Below are 18,799 nucleotides of genomic sequence, written 5' to 3'. Positions count from 1 at the left end.
TTTGGACAAACATCAAACTAAAATATTTCAGAAAACAACCGTTACTTTTTTTTGTTCCTTTGTTTTTATGCTAACGTTTTGAGAACATTATTAAAGACCAGATTACTATATGAACGAAGGTTAGTTTATAACTTTGAGAGAACCTTGTCTGAACGCTAGTTTTGAGAGCGTTCTCTCTCTCTCTCTGCTTTAATCTACAGGCGGAACCTTGTTTCTGGAGCTCGTGTTTCCCGCTCGACTCAATGTTGTGGCGCACGTGATGAATTCACATGTTAGCTTGAAAACACCCAACGCTTTATATAACTTTATATTTATCTACATTTATTTTCACCAGCTTGATCATGTCAGCATCATTAATCCGAAGGGGACTTGAACTGTTCAGCGAGAAGGGTAATTTATCGTTTTTTGATCTAGACGGCTTGTATTCCTTAGTGGAAAAATAATAATAATATGCTAAGTATATTTGCAGGCAGACTAATTCAGTATACTTAAAGTGTGTTAATGATTAGTTAACTTGAAGTGTGCTATTTTGGAACAACTAATTTTGTACTAAGTATATTTTAGTTGTAATTAAATTGTAGCAAAGCATAACTTTAAGTGTATTAGTGTGCTAAAATAGAACAACTTGAAGTAAACTTTAAGTATGTGCCTGTGTGGGACTAATTACATGCTTGATTAGTGATGTTAAAGTTTACTTTATTTGTGTTACAAGTACATTACAAATTAATTGCGAGTGGAGCAATATTTTTTCAGCTTTTCAGAGTAGCTTCTTTTAGCAACACTGATCTCCTTTGTCAGTCTGTGTCTGGTCTGGTTATACAAAAATTGTTCCCCACTTCTGTAAGCGTCCTCTTTGGCATGAAGAAGCTGTTTGAGTTTCCCAGTAAACCCTGGTTTATCATAAGTGAATGATAAGAATGTCCTGGTAGGAATGCAGTATCTGTGAGCTCATCCAGATCGGTGTCAGCAGCTTCATAAACAGCCCAATCAGTGCAACTGAAGCCTCTGCTTCATTAGTACATCTTTTTACAGTCTTTATTACAGGTTTAGCTGATTCAGTTTCTGCCTGTAGGACGGTATAAGATGAGCCAGACCGTGATCAGAGAGCCCGTGGGACGGAGAGATACGCATTCTTCATAGTGGTGTAACAGTGGTCCAGTATATTACTGTCTCTGGTGGGACGTGTAACGTGCTGTCTGTAGAGAGCACACATCTGAACACCAACTTTGGTTAATGTAGAAACACAATCCTCCACCTGTCGTTTTCCCTGTTAGCTCCGCGATGCGATCCGCTCAGGACAGCTGGAAGCCCGGCAGATGTAGAGCGTTGTCCGGGAGGCCGCACTGCACATGCACATTAATAAACATGCACAATAATAAACATGCACATTAATAAACATGCACATTAATAAACATGCACATTAATAAACATGCACAATAATAAACATGCACATTAGTAAACATGCACATTAGTAAACAAGCACAATAATAAACATGCACATTTATAAACATGCACATTTATAAACATGCACAATAATAAACATGTACATTAATAAACATGCACATTAGTAAACAAGCACAATAATAAACATGCACAATAATAAACATGCACATTAATAAACATGCACATTAATAAACACATGCACAATAATAAACATGCACATTAATTAACGTTCATTAATAAACATGCACAATAATAAACATGCACATTTATAAACATGCACAATAATAAACACGTACATTAATAAACATGCACATTAGTAAACAAGCACAATAATAAACATGTACATTAATAAACATGCACATTAATAAACATGCACATTAATAAACATGCACATTAGTAAACATGTACATTAGTAAACAAGCACAATAATAAACATGCACAATAATAAACATGCACAATAATAAACATGCACATTAGTAAACAAGCACAATAATAAACATGCACATTTATAAACATGCACATTTATAAACATGCACAATAATAAACATGCACAATAATAAACATGCACAATAATAAACACATGCACATTAATAAACATGCACACTAATAAACACATGCACATTAATAAACATGCACACTAATAAACACATGCACATTAATAAACATGCACAATAATAAACACATGCACAATAATTAACATGCACATTAATAAACATGCACAATAATAAACACATGCACATTAATAAACATGCACATTAATAAACACATGCACATTAATAAACACATGCACATTAATAAACATGCACATTAATAAACACATGCACATTAATAAACATGCACATTAATAAACATGCACATTAATAAACATGCACATTAGTAAACATGTACATTAGTAAACAAGCACAATAATAAACATGCACAATAATAAACATGCACAATAATAAACATGCACATTAGTAAACAAGCACAATAATAAACATGCACATTTATAAACATGCACATTTATAAACATGCACAATAATAAACATGCACAATAATAAACATGCACAATAATAAACACATGCACATTAATAAACATGCACACTAATAAACACATGCACATTAATAAACATGCACACTAATAAACACATGCACATTAATAAACATGCACAATAATAAACACATGCACAATAATTAACATGCACATTAATAAACATGCACAATAATAAACACATGCACATTAATAAACATGCACATTAATAAACACATGCACATTAATAAACACATGCACATTAATAAACATGCACATTAATAAACACATGCACATTAATAAACATGCACAATAATAAACATGCTCATCAATAAACATGCACATTAATAAACAAATATTACTTAGCTGTACTTTGTACAATATACTATTGTATACTATAATGTATTTTGAAAGTATACGTTGTGCATTGATGCATTGTTACAATGATCATTTTCAGCAAACAGTCAAAAATATGTGCAAATAAAGACACTTAAAAAATAAACAGAATTTTTACTTCAAGTATATTTTCTAAAATATATTTTTAGAATATATGTACTATTATTTTAAACTGTGTTAAAAGTTGTATTGTGAAAATAGGTAAAAGCATGATGCTAATATACTTTTAATATATTTAAAGAGAGTTAATGTTAATGTTTTTAATTTTTTGTAAAAAAATATTTGCAATGTACTATTTAAAAAGGGAATATATTTCAAATACAATAAAGTATACTTTTTTTTCACTAGGGTAAGTTTGTAGTGGCTATCTATATACATAAAAAGTCCTTTTGTATCCGTGTCTCTGTAGATCTTATTTATGGATCCAGAATATATTTTGCAATTTTTACTACATTCAAAGAATCTTAATTGTACTTTTTTTTTTTTACATGTAATTATTTTTATTCTTTATATAGAGAGAATATATATATATATATATATATATATATATATATATATATATATATATATATATATATATTCTCTCTCTCTCTCTCTCTCTCATATATATATATATATATATATATATATATATATATATATATATATATATATATATATATTCTCTCTCTCTCTCTCTCTCTCATATATATATATATATATATATATATATATATATATATATAAGTACAATTAAGATTCTTTAAATGCACTAAAAATTGCAAAATACCTTCTGGATCCAGGATGTTTTTTTCCGTCTACGTTTGTTTTAATTGTTATAGGCCTACTTATAATACTGTGTTGTTAAATGTTTAATGTGTATCTGCCATGTAATAGCTGGTGGTGCTGATATGGCAATAAACTCTAATACTGCTCCTCCTCCTCCTCCTCCTCTGTAGACGCAGTGAAGCAGAAGAAGAGCAGTTCTCGTAAGTCTGCGCTGATGAAGCGGATCAGCACCGATAAACAGGGCGTTCAGAAGCGGATCCGACAGATCCAGAGACCCGGGGGATCCTCGAGGAGAAACACAAACACCGTCAAAGACAAACACATCCGCTCCGCTCTGGGTAACTCTCACATCCTCAGACCTGATGGTTCAGTTAGTTCGCCAGCTGATGAGTGTTTCTGCTTTCCTCAGACGAATACAGAAAGAAGCAGAAGAAGAGTAAACTCGGGTTAAATCTGAAGTATTTCCTGTCCTCTGCTCATAAAACGGAAAGCAGCCACGCAACCAAGGTCTGAATCTCTTCAGGTTTATCCGTCAAACACAGGGCTTTCCACACTTCAGCTAGTTAACCCTGTGTATTCACTGGGCATCTGGGTTAACCTGCTCATTTGCATATTCGCGGTGTCAGTGTCACTGATTGGACAAGCGCACCACATGACCTGTATAAATTCACACGAGCGTAGACACTTTTCGCAGACTGTGATCACACGTTTTAATGCTCATTAGCATCGTAAGATTTTTATATTTTTTTATTATGTACATTTATAACAATATACATTACTTCTAATTAAACTTAAACTTCTTTTAGGTAGCTATTTTTACGTGTTTACGCGCAAATCACAATCTGGTAAAAATCATTACTGGAAATGTGGAGGAAATGTATTAATTTTTAATTATTTTAATTCATAAATACTTGTGGTCTCTTTCAAAAACAAGTTCATGTTTTGAGGAAAATTAAGGAATCTGGAGGAATCTTTTAGAAGCGAATTTTCTTTTTAAAAAGTGACTTATTTTGACATACATAATACAAACCATCTATTACTAGAATGATTTCCTTTTTTTTTTTGAAGATGATTTGATATATCACAAATAACTTGACTATAAATGCTTAGATAAGGAGAAGAAATCTATTGTGTAAATCCTATAAATGGTCTAAAGCTATTTTGACGGAGAGAACATCTCTCTCTCTTCTGACTGCCGTTATTAATCTCTCTATTTTTCCCTCCTTTTGAAAAGTTTTTCTTTTGCTATTTGAGCAAATGGGAACATGCTAATGCTAAGCATCAGACAACCAACCAATCACGTGCCTCATAGCAATGCTAAGCATCTAGTCGTAACCTTCTAAAGATCCGTTCAAACCAAGGACGAGAACTATAACGAGAAAGATATAGTTTTAAAATCTAAATATATAAATATAAAAGTATAGCCCACACCACAGATATAATGATATTGACAATCACTTTCAAAAAAATTTTTTCCAGCTAATGAATGATAAAAACATTGACAGCCAATCAGAATCCATCGTGCTTTTAAAGAGCGCGAGCATTTAAAGAGAAAGACGGCAAATAAAATGATGCTTATAATAAACAGAACGATATCGTTCAGTGTTGTGGACGCTAATATAGTTATTGTTATCGTTCTTAGCTTAAACGCCTCACAAGTTTGGCATCACTAATACAGCGCTAATCCGGTTCTGATTTTGTAAAACATTCCTCTACCCAGGGTTAAAAGCGGGATCAGAACGACGATAACCCGGGGTTAAACGTAGTGTGAAAAGCCCTATCAGTCAGTGATGATATATTATGTGTGTTAAATGATTTAAAAATGTGTGTTTTGTTTAGATTGTGGAGAATAATCCCAGTCGCCGCGCTTGTCATCAACCGGATCGACCCGCCAAGAAACAGGCTGAGGAATCCGTCTTCACCGAGGAAGAGTTCCAGAAGTTCCAGAAGGAATATTTCTCAAATCTATAACGCCTGTGAGGACTTAATCCCGTGGGACAGTAATATTAATCCTGGGATCGTCCATCTGGAATGATCTCTGACCGAAGCTGGATCGCAGATATTGTGTTTTATTGAATAAAAATGTTTTTTGAACGTCTCTAATAAATGTTTTCCACAACTTTTGGTTATGTAACCATGTTTCTTTTCATGCATCACCATTGAAGTTAATAAACACACACGTTTTTGTTGTTCATCATGTGAAACTGAAGTCACGAATCGTTTGCCTGAGAGCCCTAATCCCCCCAGCACATTCACAGTCGTCATCGAGCAGAAGAATGAAGTGTTTCTGGATGGACGAGTCCTCCTGTCTCTCAGTGGGAGATCAGAAAGATCTGGAACCGAAACAAACACACCTTTAGACAACCTTGTAACTGAGTGACATTTGTAAGCTAAGAAATGAAGCTTTATTCTCGATCTGACTGTGAGTTGCATTTAATTTGAGAAATGAATCACTGACTGATGTCTTTTAAAATTCATGTGTTTAGAGATAAAGATCAAATAGACGTGACGATGTGTTTGTTAATGTTTTAAAGCTGTCGAGTGTATGTTTGCATGTGTGTGTGCTAGAGCAGTGGTTCCCAAACCTGTCCTGCCGGCACCCAAACACTGCACATTTTCTTTGTTTCCTTAATCAAACACACCTGATTCAACTCATCAGCTCATTATCACATGGGTTAATGAGCTGATGAGTTGAATCAGGTGTGTTTAATTAAGGAAACAAAGAAAATGTGCAGTGTTGGGGTGCCGGCAGGACAGGTTTGGGAACCACTGTGCTAGAGGAATGATGATCCTCTATATGAGCCCGTTCTGCCGGACCGACACACACCTGTAATGACACACTTCAGTGCTTTACCACGTCTGGAGTTTGTGCACTATCGGATGCTTGCTCACTACTTAACTATTGTTCAAAGGTTTGGGGTCTGTAAGCTTCTAGAGATGTGAAGTCCTCCTGTAGTCAGTAATAAAATTACTGACTACAGGAGGACTTCACATCTCTAGAACCCTTAAAACTCATCTTTGATCACCAAAATTACATATTTAAATATTTTGTGTTTTATATTTTGAATGTAACTCAACACCCTTGCCTCATTTAGTATGCACGGTTCTATGAATATGCAAATGAGCCCCGCCTCCACTCACTCGGCTCAGGCCCTGTTTACACGTATATGGTTATTTTGAAAAACGAAGACATTTCCCTTCGGTTGTGCCCCTCGTTTACACGCAAACGGAGAATTCGCCTCTGAAAACGATTCTTTCTAAAATCTCCAGCCAGAGTGGAGATTTTGGAAAATTCTATTTGCATGTAAACTGAGAAAAACAGAGTTTTAGGCAGTCGACGTCACAGTATGCGACAGAACTTGCACTGCGTCGAAGGTGCGCTCTATATTTTCGGGATTTGGATTGGCTAACATGGGCTTGAGCTTCTCGTTGCACTGCCACCTACAGGTTTGGCATCCTCTTGACGGCATATACACGGGTTTGTGTAAACGAACACTTTTCTGAAAACGGAGAGGGTGAAATGTGTTTATGAAAATAACCGGCCACGTGTCAACATAGCCTCAGAGATCCACTGGTTGGCGATCACACGTTGATCTGATTGGTTACAAGGTAGTTTGTGACGTCAGAAACACCAGCGTTCTCTTACGAGAGGTTCTCTCGTATTGCGTAGTTGCTACGCTACGGGAAAGCCTTTCTTTCTCGAGATACTGAAGCCAAAAATTATCCTTAAATTTTATAATCTTGTCAACGCAGTGCGGCAGCCTGCAGACCTAGGGCAAGCTTACTAGCGTGCCCATTGGCTGCCCTGCGGCAACTGCAGCAGCCTACCGCTGAGCCCTTGGCGTGACGTCACGACCAATGAGCTTAATGCGTCACAGCCCGCGAAAAGGGGTGTGGCTTAGCGTATATAAACAGGGCTCGGAGGCTGCTTCTCTGATTTCTGTCTTTTTAGCGAAGCTCTTCGCATCGCTGCTCTCTGAGGAAGCCGCCGTCGAAGCAAGCGACCAGCACGCCGAGGATCTCAGCCTGAGGACGCCGGCGCCTTCGCCGCCTTCAGCCTTCCCTGCCTGCTTCGCTATCCGGCGAATATATCCTTTTACCGCTCTGTGTTGTATGTGTTTGTGTGTTCGCCCCGCGACACACTCTGCATCTAAAAGAGCGCGAGGCGTTGTTGCAAATGCCTCGCTCATCCTGTGGCTCGTGCAGAGCCTCGCTCAGCGACGGAGACCGCCACGTGGTTTGCACTCTCTGCCTGGGCTTCGACCACGCAGCCCGCGCCCTCTCCACGGGCGGCTGCGAACAATGTGAGGACTTGCCGATGTCGACCCTGCGGGCTCGACTCGCCATGTTTGATGATCCTCCACCTTCCCCGGCTGCCTCTTCAGGGCCGCGAAAGAAGAAACGCCGCTCTCAAAGGCCTCCCGAGCCGGTGGTTATAGCTGAGCGCTCGCCGGAGCCCCTCCCGCGAGCCTCGCTTTCTCCTTCTCCCCCGCCCTTCACCGACGCGCAGCGGCCGGCCACTGCCCGCACTGCCGTCGCCTCAGGGGATGAAGCAGATGACGCTGCTGACAGCTGCTCTCTGCTTGCTTCGGACAGCGAGGAGTGGTCGGGCTCTCACCGCTCCGCCTCCTCGACTCCTGAGTCTGGCAGGTCCCGCTCCAGTGTCGACGCGGAGCTTTTCCGCCTCCTCACCAAAGCGGTCGACCGACTGGGATTAGACTGGTCCCCACCCAAGGAGCCCGCGCCGAACCGACTCGACGGGTGTTTTCTGCCTAGCCGCCGCCAAGCGCCAGCCTCTAGGTCAGCACCCTTCCTGCCTGAGCTCCACGCGGAGCTATCGAAGTCGTGGAGCGCGCCCTTCTCCGCTAGACTCCGCTCGTCTGTCTCCTCGGCTCTCTCCCAGGTGGACGGGGCCGCCGAGAAAGGCTATACCGGCATCCCTTCCGTTGAGGAAGCGGTGGCAACGCACCTTTGCCTGCCGTCTGTTAGATGGCGCTCAAAGTCTGCCCTGCCGTCCAAAGCCTGCAGGACCACATCAGCTCTCGCCGGCCGCGCATTCGCCGCCTCCGGCCAAGCTGCTTCCGCCCTGCACTCGATGGCTGTTCTTCAGATCCTGCAAGCCGACCTCCTCCGCGAATTGGACGAGAAGGGCTCGGATCATACAGCCTTAACAGATCTGCGCAGCGCAACGGACCTTTCGCTCCGTGCTACCAAGACCGCTGCACAAGCCATCTGCAGATCTATGGCCGCGCTCACCGTCATCGACAGACACTTATGGTTGACGCTGGCGGATATGAGTGAGTCAGAACGCGCTGTTTTCCTCAACGCCCCGCTCTCGCCCACTGGCCTCTTCGGCCCTGCGGTCAGCGGGATTGTGGACCGCTTCTCTGAAGTACAGAAGGCATCGCAGGCTATGAATCTCTTCCTGCCCCGCCGCTCGAGCCCAGCCGCAGGCCGCTCTCAAGCTCAGCCTCCTGCGCGCAGCTCCACACAGCGCTCGTCTCGACCACCAACTGCTTCGCAGCGACGCCAGGGCGGCCGCCCTAGGTCGCGCTCGACCAGCCGTCACAGACCGCCGCCCCCCCGGGGTCCGCGTCCCAAGATAACGCTGAAGTCTGAGCCCGCGAAGTCCTCCTAGCACCCGCAGGAAGGAAAAGATGGCTGAGTCCCGCTGCGGCCGGACCGCCATCGAAACGCCCAGCTCTGTCAGTCCCCTCAGTACAGGCTACTGCAGCAGCTTACACCGCAGCCAACGAGTCAGTAACACCACTCGCTCGCCTGCACACAAACGCCGTTTTTACGGCGGCCCAAATAAATCTCAGAAAGAGTGTAAATTCGGGTTTTCCGGCTCCGGCCGAAGGTGTTGTAAGTGTAGAAAATGTGCCCACTCCCACGTGCTCACTGCTTCACACAAACACGGTCCCCATGGTAACGCGTTCAGAGCGCTCTCTCATAAAGCGGTCACACACCGCTCGAGTACTAAGTGTAGTAAATGTGCCCACAACTCTGTGCTCACATCTACCCGTAACTCGCTCTGCCACTCGGTTACCCCGGGCAACAACGGCTCAGGCCGAGAGTGTTATAAGTGTAGAAAATGTGCCCACTCCCATGTGCTCACTGCTTCACACAAACAGGGTCCCCATGGTAACACGCACAGAGCGCTCTCTCATGAAGCGGACGCAAGCCGCTCGAGTATTAGGTGTAGAAAATGTGCCCACAACCTTGTGCTCACACCTACCCGCTGCTCGCTCTGCCAGTCAGTTACCTTGGGTCACAGGCCCTCTAAAGCTCCCAAACACTGGCCGTGTCATAAGTGTAAACTCTGCGCCCGCTCACGAGCACGTGCACTCACTTTTAGACATTATAATCCCCACGCCGCTCTCGCGCCTGGGATGTTTGACAGCAAATCACGCTCCATCCGATGGGACCGAGCTACTGAGCGCTGTATAGTCGGCCAATACTGTTTACCAGCCCCCGTGTTCGAGCACCAGCGGCGCGCGCGCCGCTCCATCCTCTCTGATACAGGTTCCCCATCCCGCGCAGCGCGGCGATCTGAACCCAGAGACCATTCGACCCCTAGCTATGCATGCGGAAGCATGGGAAGCGATTCAGGGCGCGTCAGAATGGGTGCTGAATACTATAAAACACGGCTATTCGCTTCAATTCGCTCGTCGCCCTCCGCGCTTTACAGCACAGACGGAGACGAGAGTGAGTTCAGAAGCTGCGCACCTGCTTCAAGCAGAAATAGCGAAGCTGCTGCACAAAGGGGCTATAGAACAGGTTCATCTTCTCTGAGCGAGTCGGGCTTTTACAGCCGCTACTTCCTCGTACCCAAGAAGGACGGAGCGTTAAGACCTATTTTAGATCTGAGACATCTGAACAAAGCCCTCATGAGACGGCCGTTCAAAATGATCACAACCAGAAAAATCCTCGCGCAGATTCGCCCAGGAGACTGGTTTATCTCTCTCGATCTAAAAGACGCGTACTTTCAGATCCAGATAACTCCCCGTCACAGGCCATTCTTGAGATTCGCCTTCAACGGTCGAGTATATCAGTACACAGTCCTGCCGTTCGGCCTGTCTTTGGCACCCCGTACATTTACGAAATGCATGGACACGGCCCTCGCTCCCCTGAGAAAACAGGGAATGCGAATACTGAATTATCTGGACGATTGGCTTATTCTAGCGCAGTCAGAGACGGAACTTGTGTCTCACAGAACAGCGCTTCTCAGCCATCTGGAGGAGCTGGGTCTCTCGGTCAACTGGACCAAGAGCTCGCTATCGCCCCGTCAGTCAATTTCCTTTCTTGGAATAGAACTGGACTCGGTGGCTATGACGGCCAGATTGTCGGAGCAGCGCGCGCGCCGCATCCGCCTCCTCGCCGCATCCCTCCAAATAGGCAGCCGGGTTCCGCTGAGGACATTCCAGCGTATCTTGGGGCATATGGCCTCAGCTGCAGCAGCGCTCCAGCTGGGCCTACTGCGCATGCGCCCGCTTCAACGCTGGCTGAAAGCGCGCGTGCCCCACCGAGCCTGGGCGGCCGGCGGCTTGCGAGTCAGAGTGAATCAGGGCTGCATTTCAGCCCTGCAGCCCTGGCTGGCAGCCGAATGGTATCTCACGGGAGTGACTATGGGAGTGATTTCACACCGGAAAGTTGTCTCGACAGACGCTTCCAACTTAGGTTGGGGAGCGCTCTTCGAAGGCAGACCGGTCTATGGCCGCTGGTCAGACCAGGAGAATCTCCTACACATAAACTGTCTAGAGATGCTCGCGGTCGAGAAAGCGCTCAAACACTTCCTCCCATTCCTCCACGGTCACCATGTTCTAGTCCGCACGGACAATACATCGGTAGTGGCCTATGTGAATCGCCAGGGCGGTGTCAGATCAAAGACGCTCTGCACCCTGGCGGAACGCCTCCTCGTGTGGGCTCAGCACTCTCTGCGCTCGCTGAGAGCCGCGCATGTGCCTGGCCACCTGAACGAGGGCCCCGACAGACTGTCCAGGGACAACGTTCCCCCTGGGGAGTGGTCTCTACACCCCCAAACAGTCCAGTCACTGTGGCGCCGTTTCGGCAAAGCGAAAGTCGACCTTTTTGCGTCAAAAGACAACGCTCATTGCCCAGAGTTCTTCTCGAAGAACGAGGACGCGCTGGCCCAGACCTGGCCCAGCGGCCCGTTGTACGCTTTTCCCCCGGTCTCTCTGCTGCCTCAGGTCATCGAGAGAATCAGGGAAGTGCGCCACTCAGTGCTCCTCATAGCCCCATGCCCTAATGCAGCTGGCAGACTCAGCCCCCTGGCCGATATCGGTGAAGAGAGACCTTCTCTCTCAAGCCCGCGGCTCGATATGGCATCCCCATCCAGAGCGCTGGTCTCTGCATGCGTGGAGCCTCAACGATTACACGCTGATCTGCCAGACGGGGTCATGAACACGATCATACAATCTAGAGCCCCCTCTACGAGGCGGCTCTACATGTCGAAATGGTCAGTGTTTAACAGATGGTGCACTGCTAAGGGGCTCGATCCACAGACATGTGGGGTATCGCGAATACTGTGTTTCCTTCAAGAGCTACTGGACGCGGGCAGGTCCCCCTCCACGCTCAAAGTCTATGTTGCGGCCATTTCAGCGCTCTCTGTTTCAGAGCGGGGCCGCGCATTAGGAAGGAACGAGTTCGTCATCCGCTTCCTTAGGGGAGCCAGGAGGATGAACCCCCCGCGACCCCCCTCGGTTCCTATGTGGGATCTTTCTCTGGTCTGGAGGCCCTGAGAGCGCATCCCTTCGAACCCTTGGAAACTGTGGATATGAAATACCTCACGCTCAAAACCGTTTTTCTGATAGCACTGTCTTCAGTCAAACGAGTGGGAGACCTTCACGCGTTATCTGTTAACGCCGCGTGCCTCGAGTTCGGACCTAATGACTCCAAAGTCATTCTCAGACCGAGGCATGGGTACGTTCCCAAAATTTTGGGCACTCCCTTCAGAGCACAGGTCATTTCCCTCTCAGCCCTGCCAGCGCACGGCAGCGAGGCCGATAGTAATCTCCTTTGCCCGGTCAGGGCGTTGAGAAACTACATTTCACGGTCCGCCGCTTTCAGGCGCTCGGAACAGCTCTTTGTTTCGTTTGGTGGGCGCACCAAGGGTCTCGCCGCCTCGAAACACAGCCTGTCCAGATGGATAGTGGACGCTATTGCTGCTGCTTATGCGTCTAAAGACCTGCAGTGCCCATTGGGCATTCGAGCTCACTCCACCAGAGGCATGGCCTCGTCGTGGGCGTGGTCCAGCGGGATTCCCATTCATGACATTTGTGCAGCGGCAGGCTGGGCCTCCCCCTCCACATTTGTTAGGTTTTACAACCTGGATGTTCCCGCCTTGCAGGCGAAAGTGTTATCAGTCTAAGTCTCACGTATGCCAGCCCACTATCTGTGCGCGGGCTACGTTGGGTGATTTAGCTCTACTGGTTGAGCTGCACTATACAGGGAATTGTCAGTTCGGACCGGCCGTGCCGCTCCTAACCCCCTAGTGTGCTTATGTACGGCGCTAGCCCTCTTCGGGCCGCCCGGCTCTCTGCTATCACGTTCCCCGGGCTCTCCCTGGAACTCATTCAGTGGATGCTGGGCGCGCACGGCGTTGACAAGGGCGTTCCCGTAGCGTAGCAACTACGCAATACGAGAGAACCTCTCGTAAGAGAACGTTTCGGTTACTCACGTAACCTCTGTTCTCTCTAGAAGAGGGAACGAGTATTGCGTAGCCCGCCGTGCTCGCGCCACGAGCTCATTTCGCTTCATGCGACAGAAACCAGAGAAGCAGCCTCCGAGCCCTGTTTATATACGCTAAGCCACACCCCTTTTCGCGGGCTGTGACGCATTAAGCGCGCCAAGCGCGCTCATTGGTCGTGACGTCACGCCAAGGGCTCAGCGGTAGGCTGCTGCAGTTGCCGCAGGGCAGCCAATGGGCACGCTAGTAAGCTTGCCCTAGGTCTGCAGGCTGCCGCACTGCGTTGACAAGATTATAAAAATTAAGGATAATTTTTGGCTTCAGTATCTCGAGAAAGAAAGGCTTTCCCGTAGCGTAGCAACTACGCAATACTCGTTCCCTCTTCTAGAGAGAACAGAGGTTACGTGAGTAACCGAAACGATTTCAAAGCGTGTTTTTGAGACTGTCTTTGGTTCACTGCAGTTTTAAGGAGGAAATACTCAGCAATGGTGTCGACTTATGAATTTACACATGGTTTGTCTTAAAGCATATTAAAAACACCACATAGACACATAAACAACATTAAAAGCTGGATTTTCACCACAAGGGGGACTTTAAAAAGTTTGATCATTTTGACTTAAGTGCCGCATTTTTAGAACGTCGAATCATGAGACGCTGCAAAAGACGCGAGCGCGACGGTAAAACTGAAAAATGGAAGAAAAGTAGCGCAGATCTTTGTGAAGAGGTCCTTATGCTCTCAAAGGCTGGATTTATTTAATACAAAAAAATACAGTAAAACCAGTAATATTGTGAAACTATATAATCACATTTTTTATGTGAATATATAGTAAAGTTTAATTTATTCCTGTGATCAAAGCTGAATTTTCAGCATCATTACTCCAGTCTTCAGTGTCACATGATCCTTCAGAAATCACTCTAATATGAGGATTTGATGCTCAAGAAACACTTATTATTATCAATGTTGGAAACAGTTTCAGATTTCTGTGGAAACCGTCATGCATTTTATTTCTCAGGATTCTTTGATGAATAAAGTTCTAAATAGCAGCATTTATTTGAAATAATCATTTGTAACATTATAAATGTCTTTACTGTCACTTTAGATCAATATCCTTGCTACATAAACAAAGCTTACTTTACCCAAACATTTGAACACATGGTATTCCAACTATGTCTAACCTTTTAAAATGTGTATGCTTTGCGATACGGAATGAATGCAACGTTGCAAGATATTTTGCATCTAGTTTTGTGTAAAACATTCTAATCAGATAATGAGTCAAGAAAGAGATGTAAAAATCACAACAGTTCAGTCACATTGATTATATTATATATTATTGCTTTTGAACGTTGATGTGTCTTAGGGAAGGCTTCCCCTGCCAGTCCCAGGAAAACCCTGATCAAAGAGGCAGAAACAGTCCAGAGAAACGTTCCTGTGACTTTTCTCCAATATATAAAGTGATTCCCCCTCGTCCTGCTTCATCAGAACCGGTCAGAACCGAGCCGTCTCTGTATCCACACCTGTATGAGGACACATCAGCACTGCTGGACGGCTGGCAGGTGAAGAGATGTACAGTGTGTTTATGTCAAACTAACAACGCAAGAGCTTCTCTCTGAGCTTGACTTACCAGATTTCTCTCATCAAATGTTTTGTTTGTGCATTTTTTGTAAAAAAATTCTGTTACTGAAGTGTCCAAATACTGTTTTCATTGCAAAAAATAAAAATAAAAAAAAGCTTTTCTTACTTTTAGTGATTCCAGTTGAAATATCTGAAAATTCTTAAATCAAGATGCATTTACTAGATGAGTAAAATTCCATAAGATGTCTTGTTTTCTGGGGGAATAACTACAAATTAAGAGAGCTGTTGCTTGTAAAAAGTAAAATTATCTGCAAATGGGGTACGAAAAATAATCTTGATTCAAACAGAAAAAATATTGGTAGATTATTTAGCTTGTTTTATGCAAAAACTCACTTATTTTTTATTTATTTCCCCATAAAACAAGACATAATATCTTATGGTATTTTACTACTTTAGTAAATGCATCTTGATTTAAAAATTGTTAGATATTTGTACTGGAAACAAGACAAAAAAATAATAAGAAAATCATACTAAATAAGAAAAGCATTTTTTGCAGTGTTGGTGCTGCTTTTTTTAAATTTCTATTTACACTCCATAATTAATAATTCATTTGTGTGAATCTTCAGGCTGGAAGAGATGTTTGTGCAGCGACGGGGAATCGTCTCTCATCAGTATGACTGGGTTTCTAACAATGCAAAGCTTAATGCAAATGGGTGGAGTGTCCCTTTAAAGGAGAACTCCGGTCAATTTTAACATTGAGCTAATTTTTTTGTAAATTTGGAGTGCTGTCAGTACAGAGAACAATGACAAAAATCGATGTTGCCTACCCCGTGTTATCCTCTTTTTAAAATTTGCACCCTGTTGACTTCAATGGGGCAAGTTTTAAACCTGCTTTTAGCCTCTTAACATCCTTGATGTGTCATTACAAGTGCACAGGTCATGTGAGTGATTCCTTCTGAGTGAACACGAGTGAATCTGACTGCAGTAGATGTGAAAGATATTAATAAAAGTGATGTTTATTCAGCCAGCGCACATACCTGTGTTTACTTCCAGTTTTCGGTCGAAGTCCATAGTAGTCGATTGTCGAGTTCACACACATAGGTTTAGTTACCTATGATCACGCGCGTGAACTCGACAATCGAAAATTTTTTTTTTTTTTACATATTAATTAAATTAAACAACTGACATAAATGAATGAATGGATTAATAATTCAAGACAAGAAAATTCTGATTTCATGATCAATATACCTACCTACAACTGCTGCGGTGTCTGCCAGTGTTTGAGTAATGCGCATAACCTCGCGTGCATAGACAATTCGTGCGCAGTCACAGTAATGTTGTCACAATTTTGATTTGATCAATGATTTATCCTTTAAATTTAATGATATTCAGAACAGGACAAGAATAAAAAAAATAACTATAAACAAGCCAAAACGAAATAATTTAAAGCGAAAGTGAAAGCGTGTCACTTCAGGGCTAAAGCTCACGTATCTCTCTCATTAGAATCAAAATGTTTCAACATTCGCGATGGATTTGGATGGTAAACTATTCTTTGTTATAGGCTTCTTTGTACTTCACCCACGTTCCAATATCGAGGGAAAAAATCATTCTCTTCACATGCGCAAAAATGTGCTTGGAAACATCACAGTGGAACAGTGCTTTCGCTGAATGATACGAATTGTAGGCTACTACTGACTATTTAAACAGAGCAGTAAAATTTTTATATGTTAGGTTGACTATTTTATTATTATATTTTATTATGGCTATAACAAACAGGCTGCGATGTCAAGATTGCAATGCTGGAATATGTTGTGTGTGTGTGTATGAGGCGCAGGCGCGATCGAACAGTGGAAACATAAAAACATACTCCGTCATGTTCATACAAGACATCATTCAAACTGCAAAGTATTGCAAAACGTTGGAGGATATTTTGCAAATAATTTATTTAATTTGTTTTGTGAGTTTGTTTTCAAAGAGTAAAAGATTAAAGAAAAAGTTAAAACATTTTTATTTAAGTATCTATTTAAGTATTCATTTTGTATTAATACATAACCTCATCGTATTAATTTATAATGTAACATTATAGAGTGACATTGTGTCAATAATCGTCAAGCACAGGTGACTCCGCGTGGTGGGAGGGGGCCCCCAAATCAAATTCTGCTCAGGGCCCCCAAAAGGCTCGGGCCGGCACTGCTCCAAATTTACAAAAAAATTAGCTCAATGTTAAAATTGACCGGAGTTCTCCTTTAAGGACTTGATTAGCTGGATCAGGTGCATTTATTTAAGGTTGAAACTAAACTTTGTGTGATTTCCAAACAGTGTTTTTGCACTTGGGAAAGGGGACGTCATTTCGTTCCAAAAGAAAGTGAACAACTGAATCCCTTCACAAAGGGCCACCCCCGTACTTTGCCACTCATGTTCTGCAACATAGTCTTACCACACATAAAAATGTTCATTATTCTCATTGCAGTTGATGGGGATGGATGAGTCTCCTCAGAGCGGAGAGTGCCACCCACAGGCTGCTCAGAGCCACTACAGTGAACACGGATCACTCAGCAGGGTAATACAAGCCACTGAACTTGGAAAATGGAAAGAAAACTTCAATTCCGCTACAGCTATAATGGAATAAATAGCTAGAAAATAGTTGACTGCATCATTAATGAGATGTTTGAAATAAACAGTGTTAAAACAAGACATTATTGTGTTTCCAGGTGAAAATACAGAAGAACGTCCTTTTCATGCCAGCTCCGCCAGATCATGGAGGATTTCAGGACTCGCAGGTGTTTTACTTTCCTGAAACATTTCTAGTGATTCTAAAATTCTGAGAAACCTCATAAAAGGACATCAAATATACATTAAAAACAATTTGTTAAATTCAGTCATGTCTGATTGTCATTTATCAGATCAAGTGTCACTTCTCATGTTTGAATCAGCTGGTGTTTTGGTGATCAAGTTCACCTCAAAACTGTTGAGAATAATATTAACATCAACATCATCCACTGACTGACAATACTGACTGTCTTAATCTTCAACATACATCTATTTGTTTAGCATTTACTGTAAAGTGTTTGTGCATCTTTCTTTATAAATGACACTTGATTTGATATTTTGTATCGGATGTAGAGACATTCAGATATATGTAACTAAAGCTGTGTCTGAATAACAAAGACTGAAGACTGAAGCTTTGCTCTCTTTCTCTCTTCCATCAGGACAGAAACATCTCACAAGAGGGGAACAATTTGACAAAGAGACAAACACAAAACGCTTCATGCTAATTTTAATGCCTTTACTAAAATTACATTAATGAATTTGTCTTTGTTTGAGTAGGCGCTTTATGATAAGAAATAATTATTTTTAGTGTTCTAATACCAACTTAATTATCCAGCAGACACTAGAATAATAAATGTTAAGGCTGAAGTATTTGGTAAAAAAAATTCCCTGTAATGGTAAAATTTGACTTTTTAAATTTATTTTTTAAATTTCCACACTTTTTGTCACTGAGACACTGAATCAAAAAATTATTTTTATTTATGTCAGGAGGATCTACAGATCGCTCAGGGGTTTCCGATTCAGACTTCCGGTAAAGTAAATCCTTAGATTCTTTATCTGTACTATATATACACTCACCTAAAGGATTATTAGGAACACCATACTAATACTGTGTTTGACCCCCTTTCGCCTTCAGAACTGCCTTAATTCTACGTGGCATTGATTCAACAAGGTGCTGAAAGCATTCTTTAGAAATGTTGGCCCATATTGATAGGATAGCATCTTGCAGTTGATGGAGATTTGTGGGATGCACATCCAGGGCACGAAGCTCCCGTTCCACCACATCCCAAAGATGCTCCATTGGGTTGAGATCCGGTGACTGTGGGGGCCATTTTAGTACAGTGAACTCATT

The 18,799-nt window shown here is 42.9% G+C and overlaps 1 protein-coding gene across 1 annotated transcript; it reads left to right on the top strand.

The window, feature by feature from the left end:
• The first annotated feature begins 216 nt into the window (after positions 1-216).
• On the top strand, positions 217-5,735 carry rps19bp1 (ribosomal protein S19 binding protein 1). The gene is made up of 4 exons (XM_081380457.1): positions 217-390; positions 3,787-3,954; positions 4,026-4,123; positions 5,456-5,735. The coding sequence occupies exons 1-4, from the start codon at positions 342-344 to the stop codon at positions 5,585-5,587; spliced, it is 447 nt and encodes a 148-aa protein (XP_081236583.1). The 5' UTR covers positions 217-341; the 3' UTR covers positions 5,588-5,735.
• Positions 5,736-18,799: the final 13,064 nt, after the last annotated feature.

Source organism: Scardinius erythrophthalmus (genome assembly GCF_964197995.2).
Source record: "Scardinius erythrophthalmus genome assembly, chromosome: 12".
Taxonomy (NCBI): Eukaryota; Metazoa; Chordata; class Actinopteri; order Cypriniformes; family Leuciscidae; genus Scardinius; species Scardinius erythrophthalmus.
This window is presented reverse-complemented; position numbering and strand designations above follow the sequence as displayed.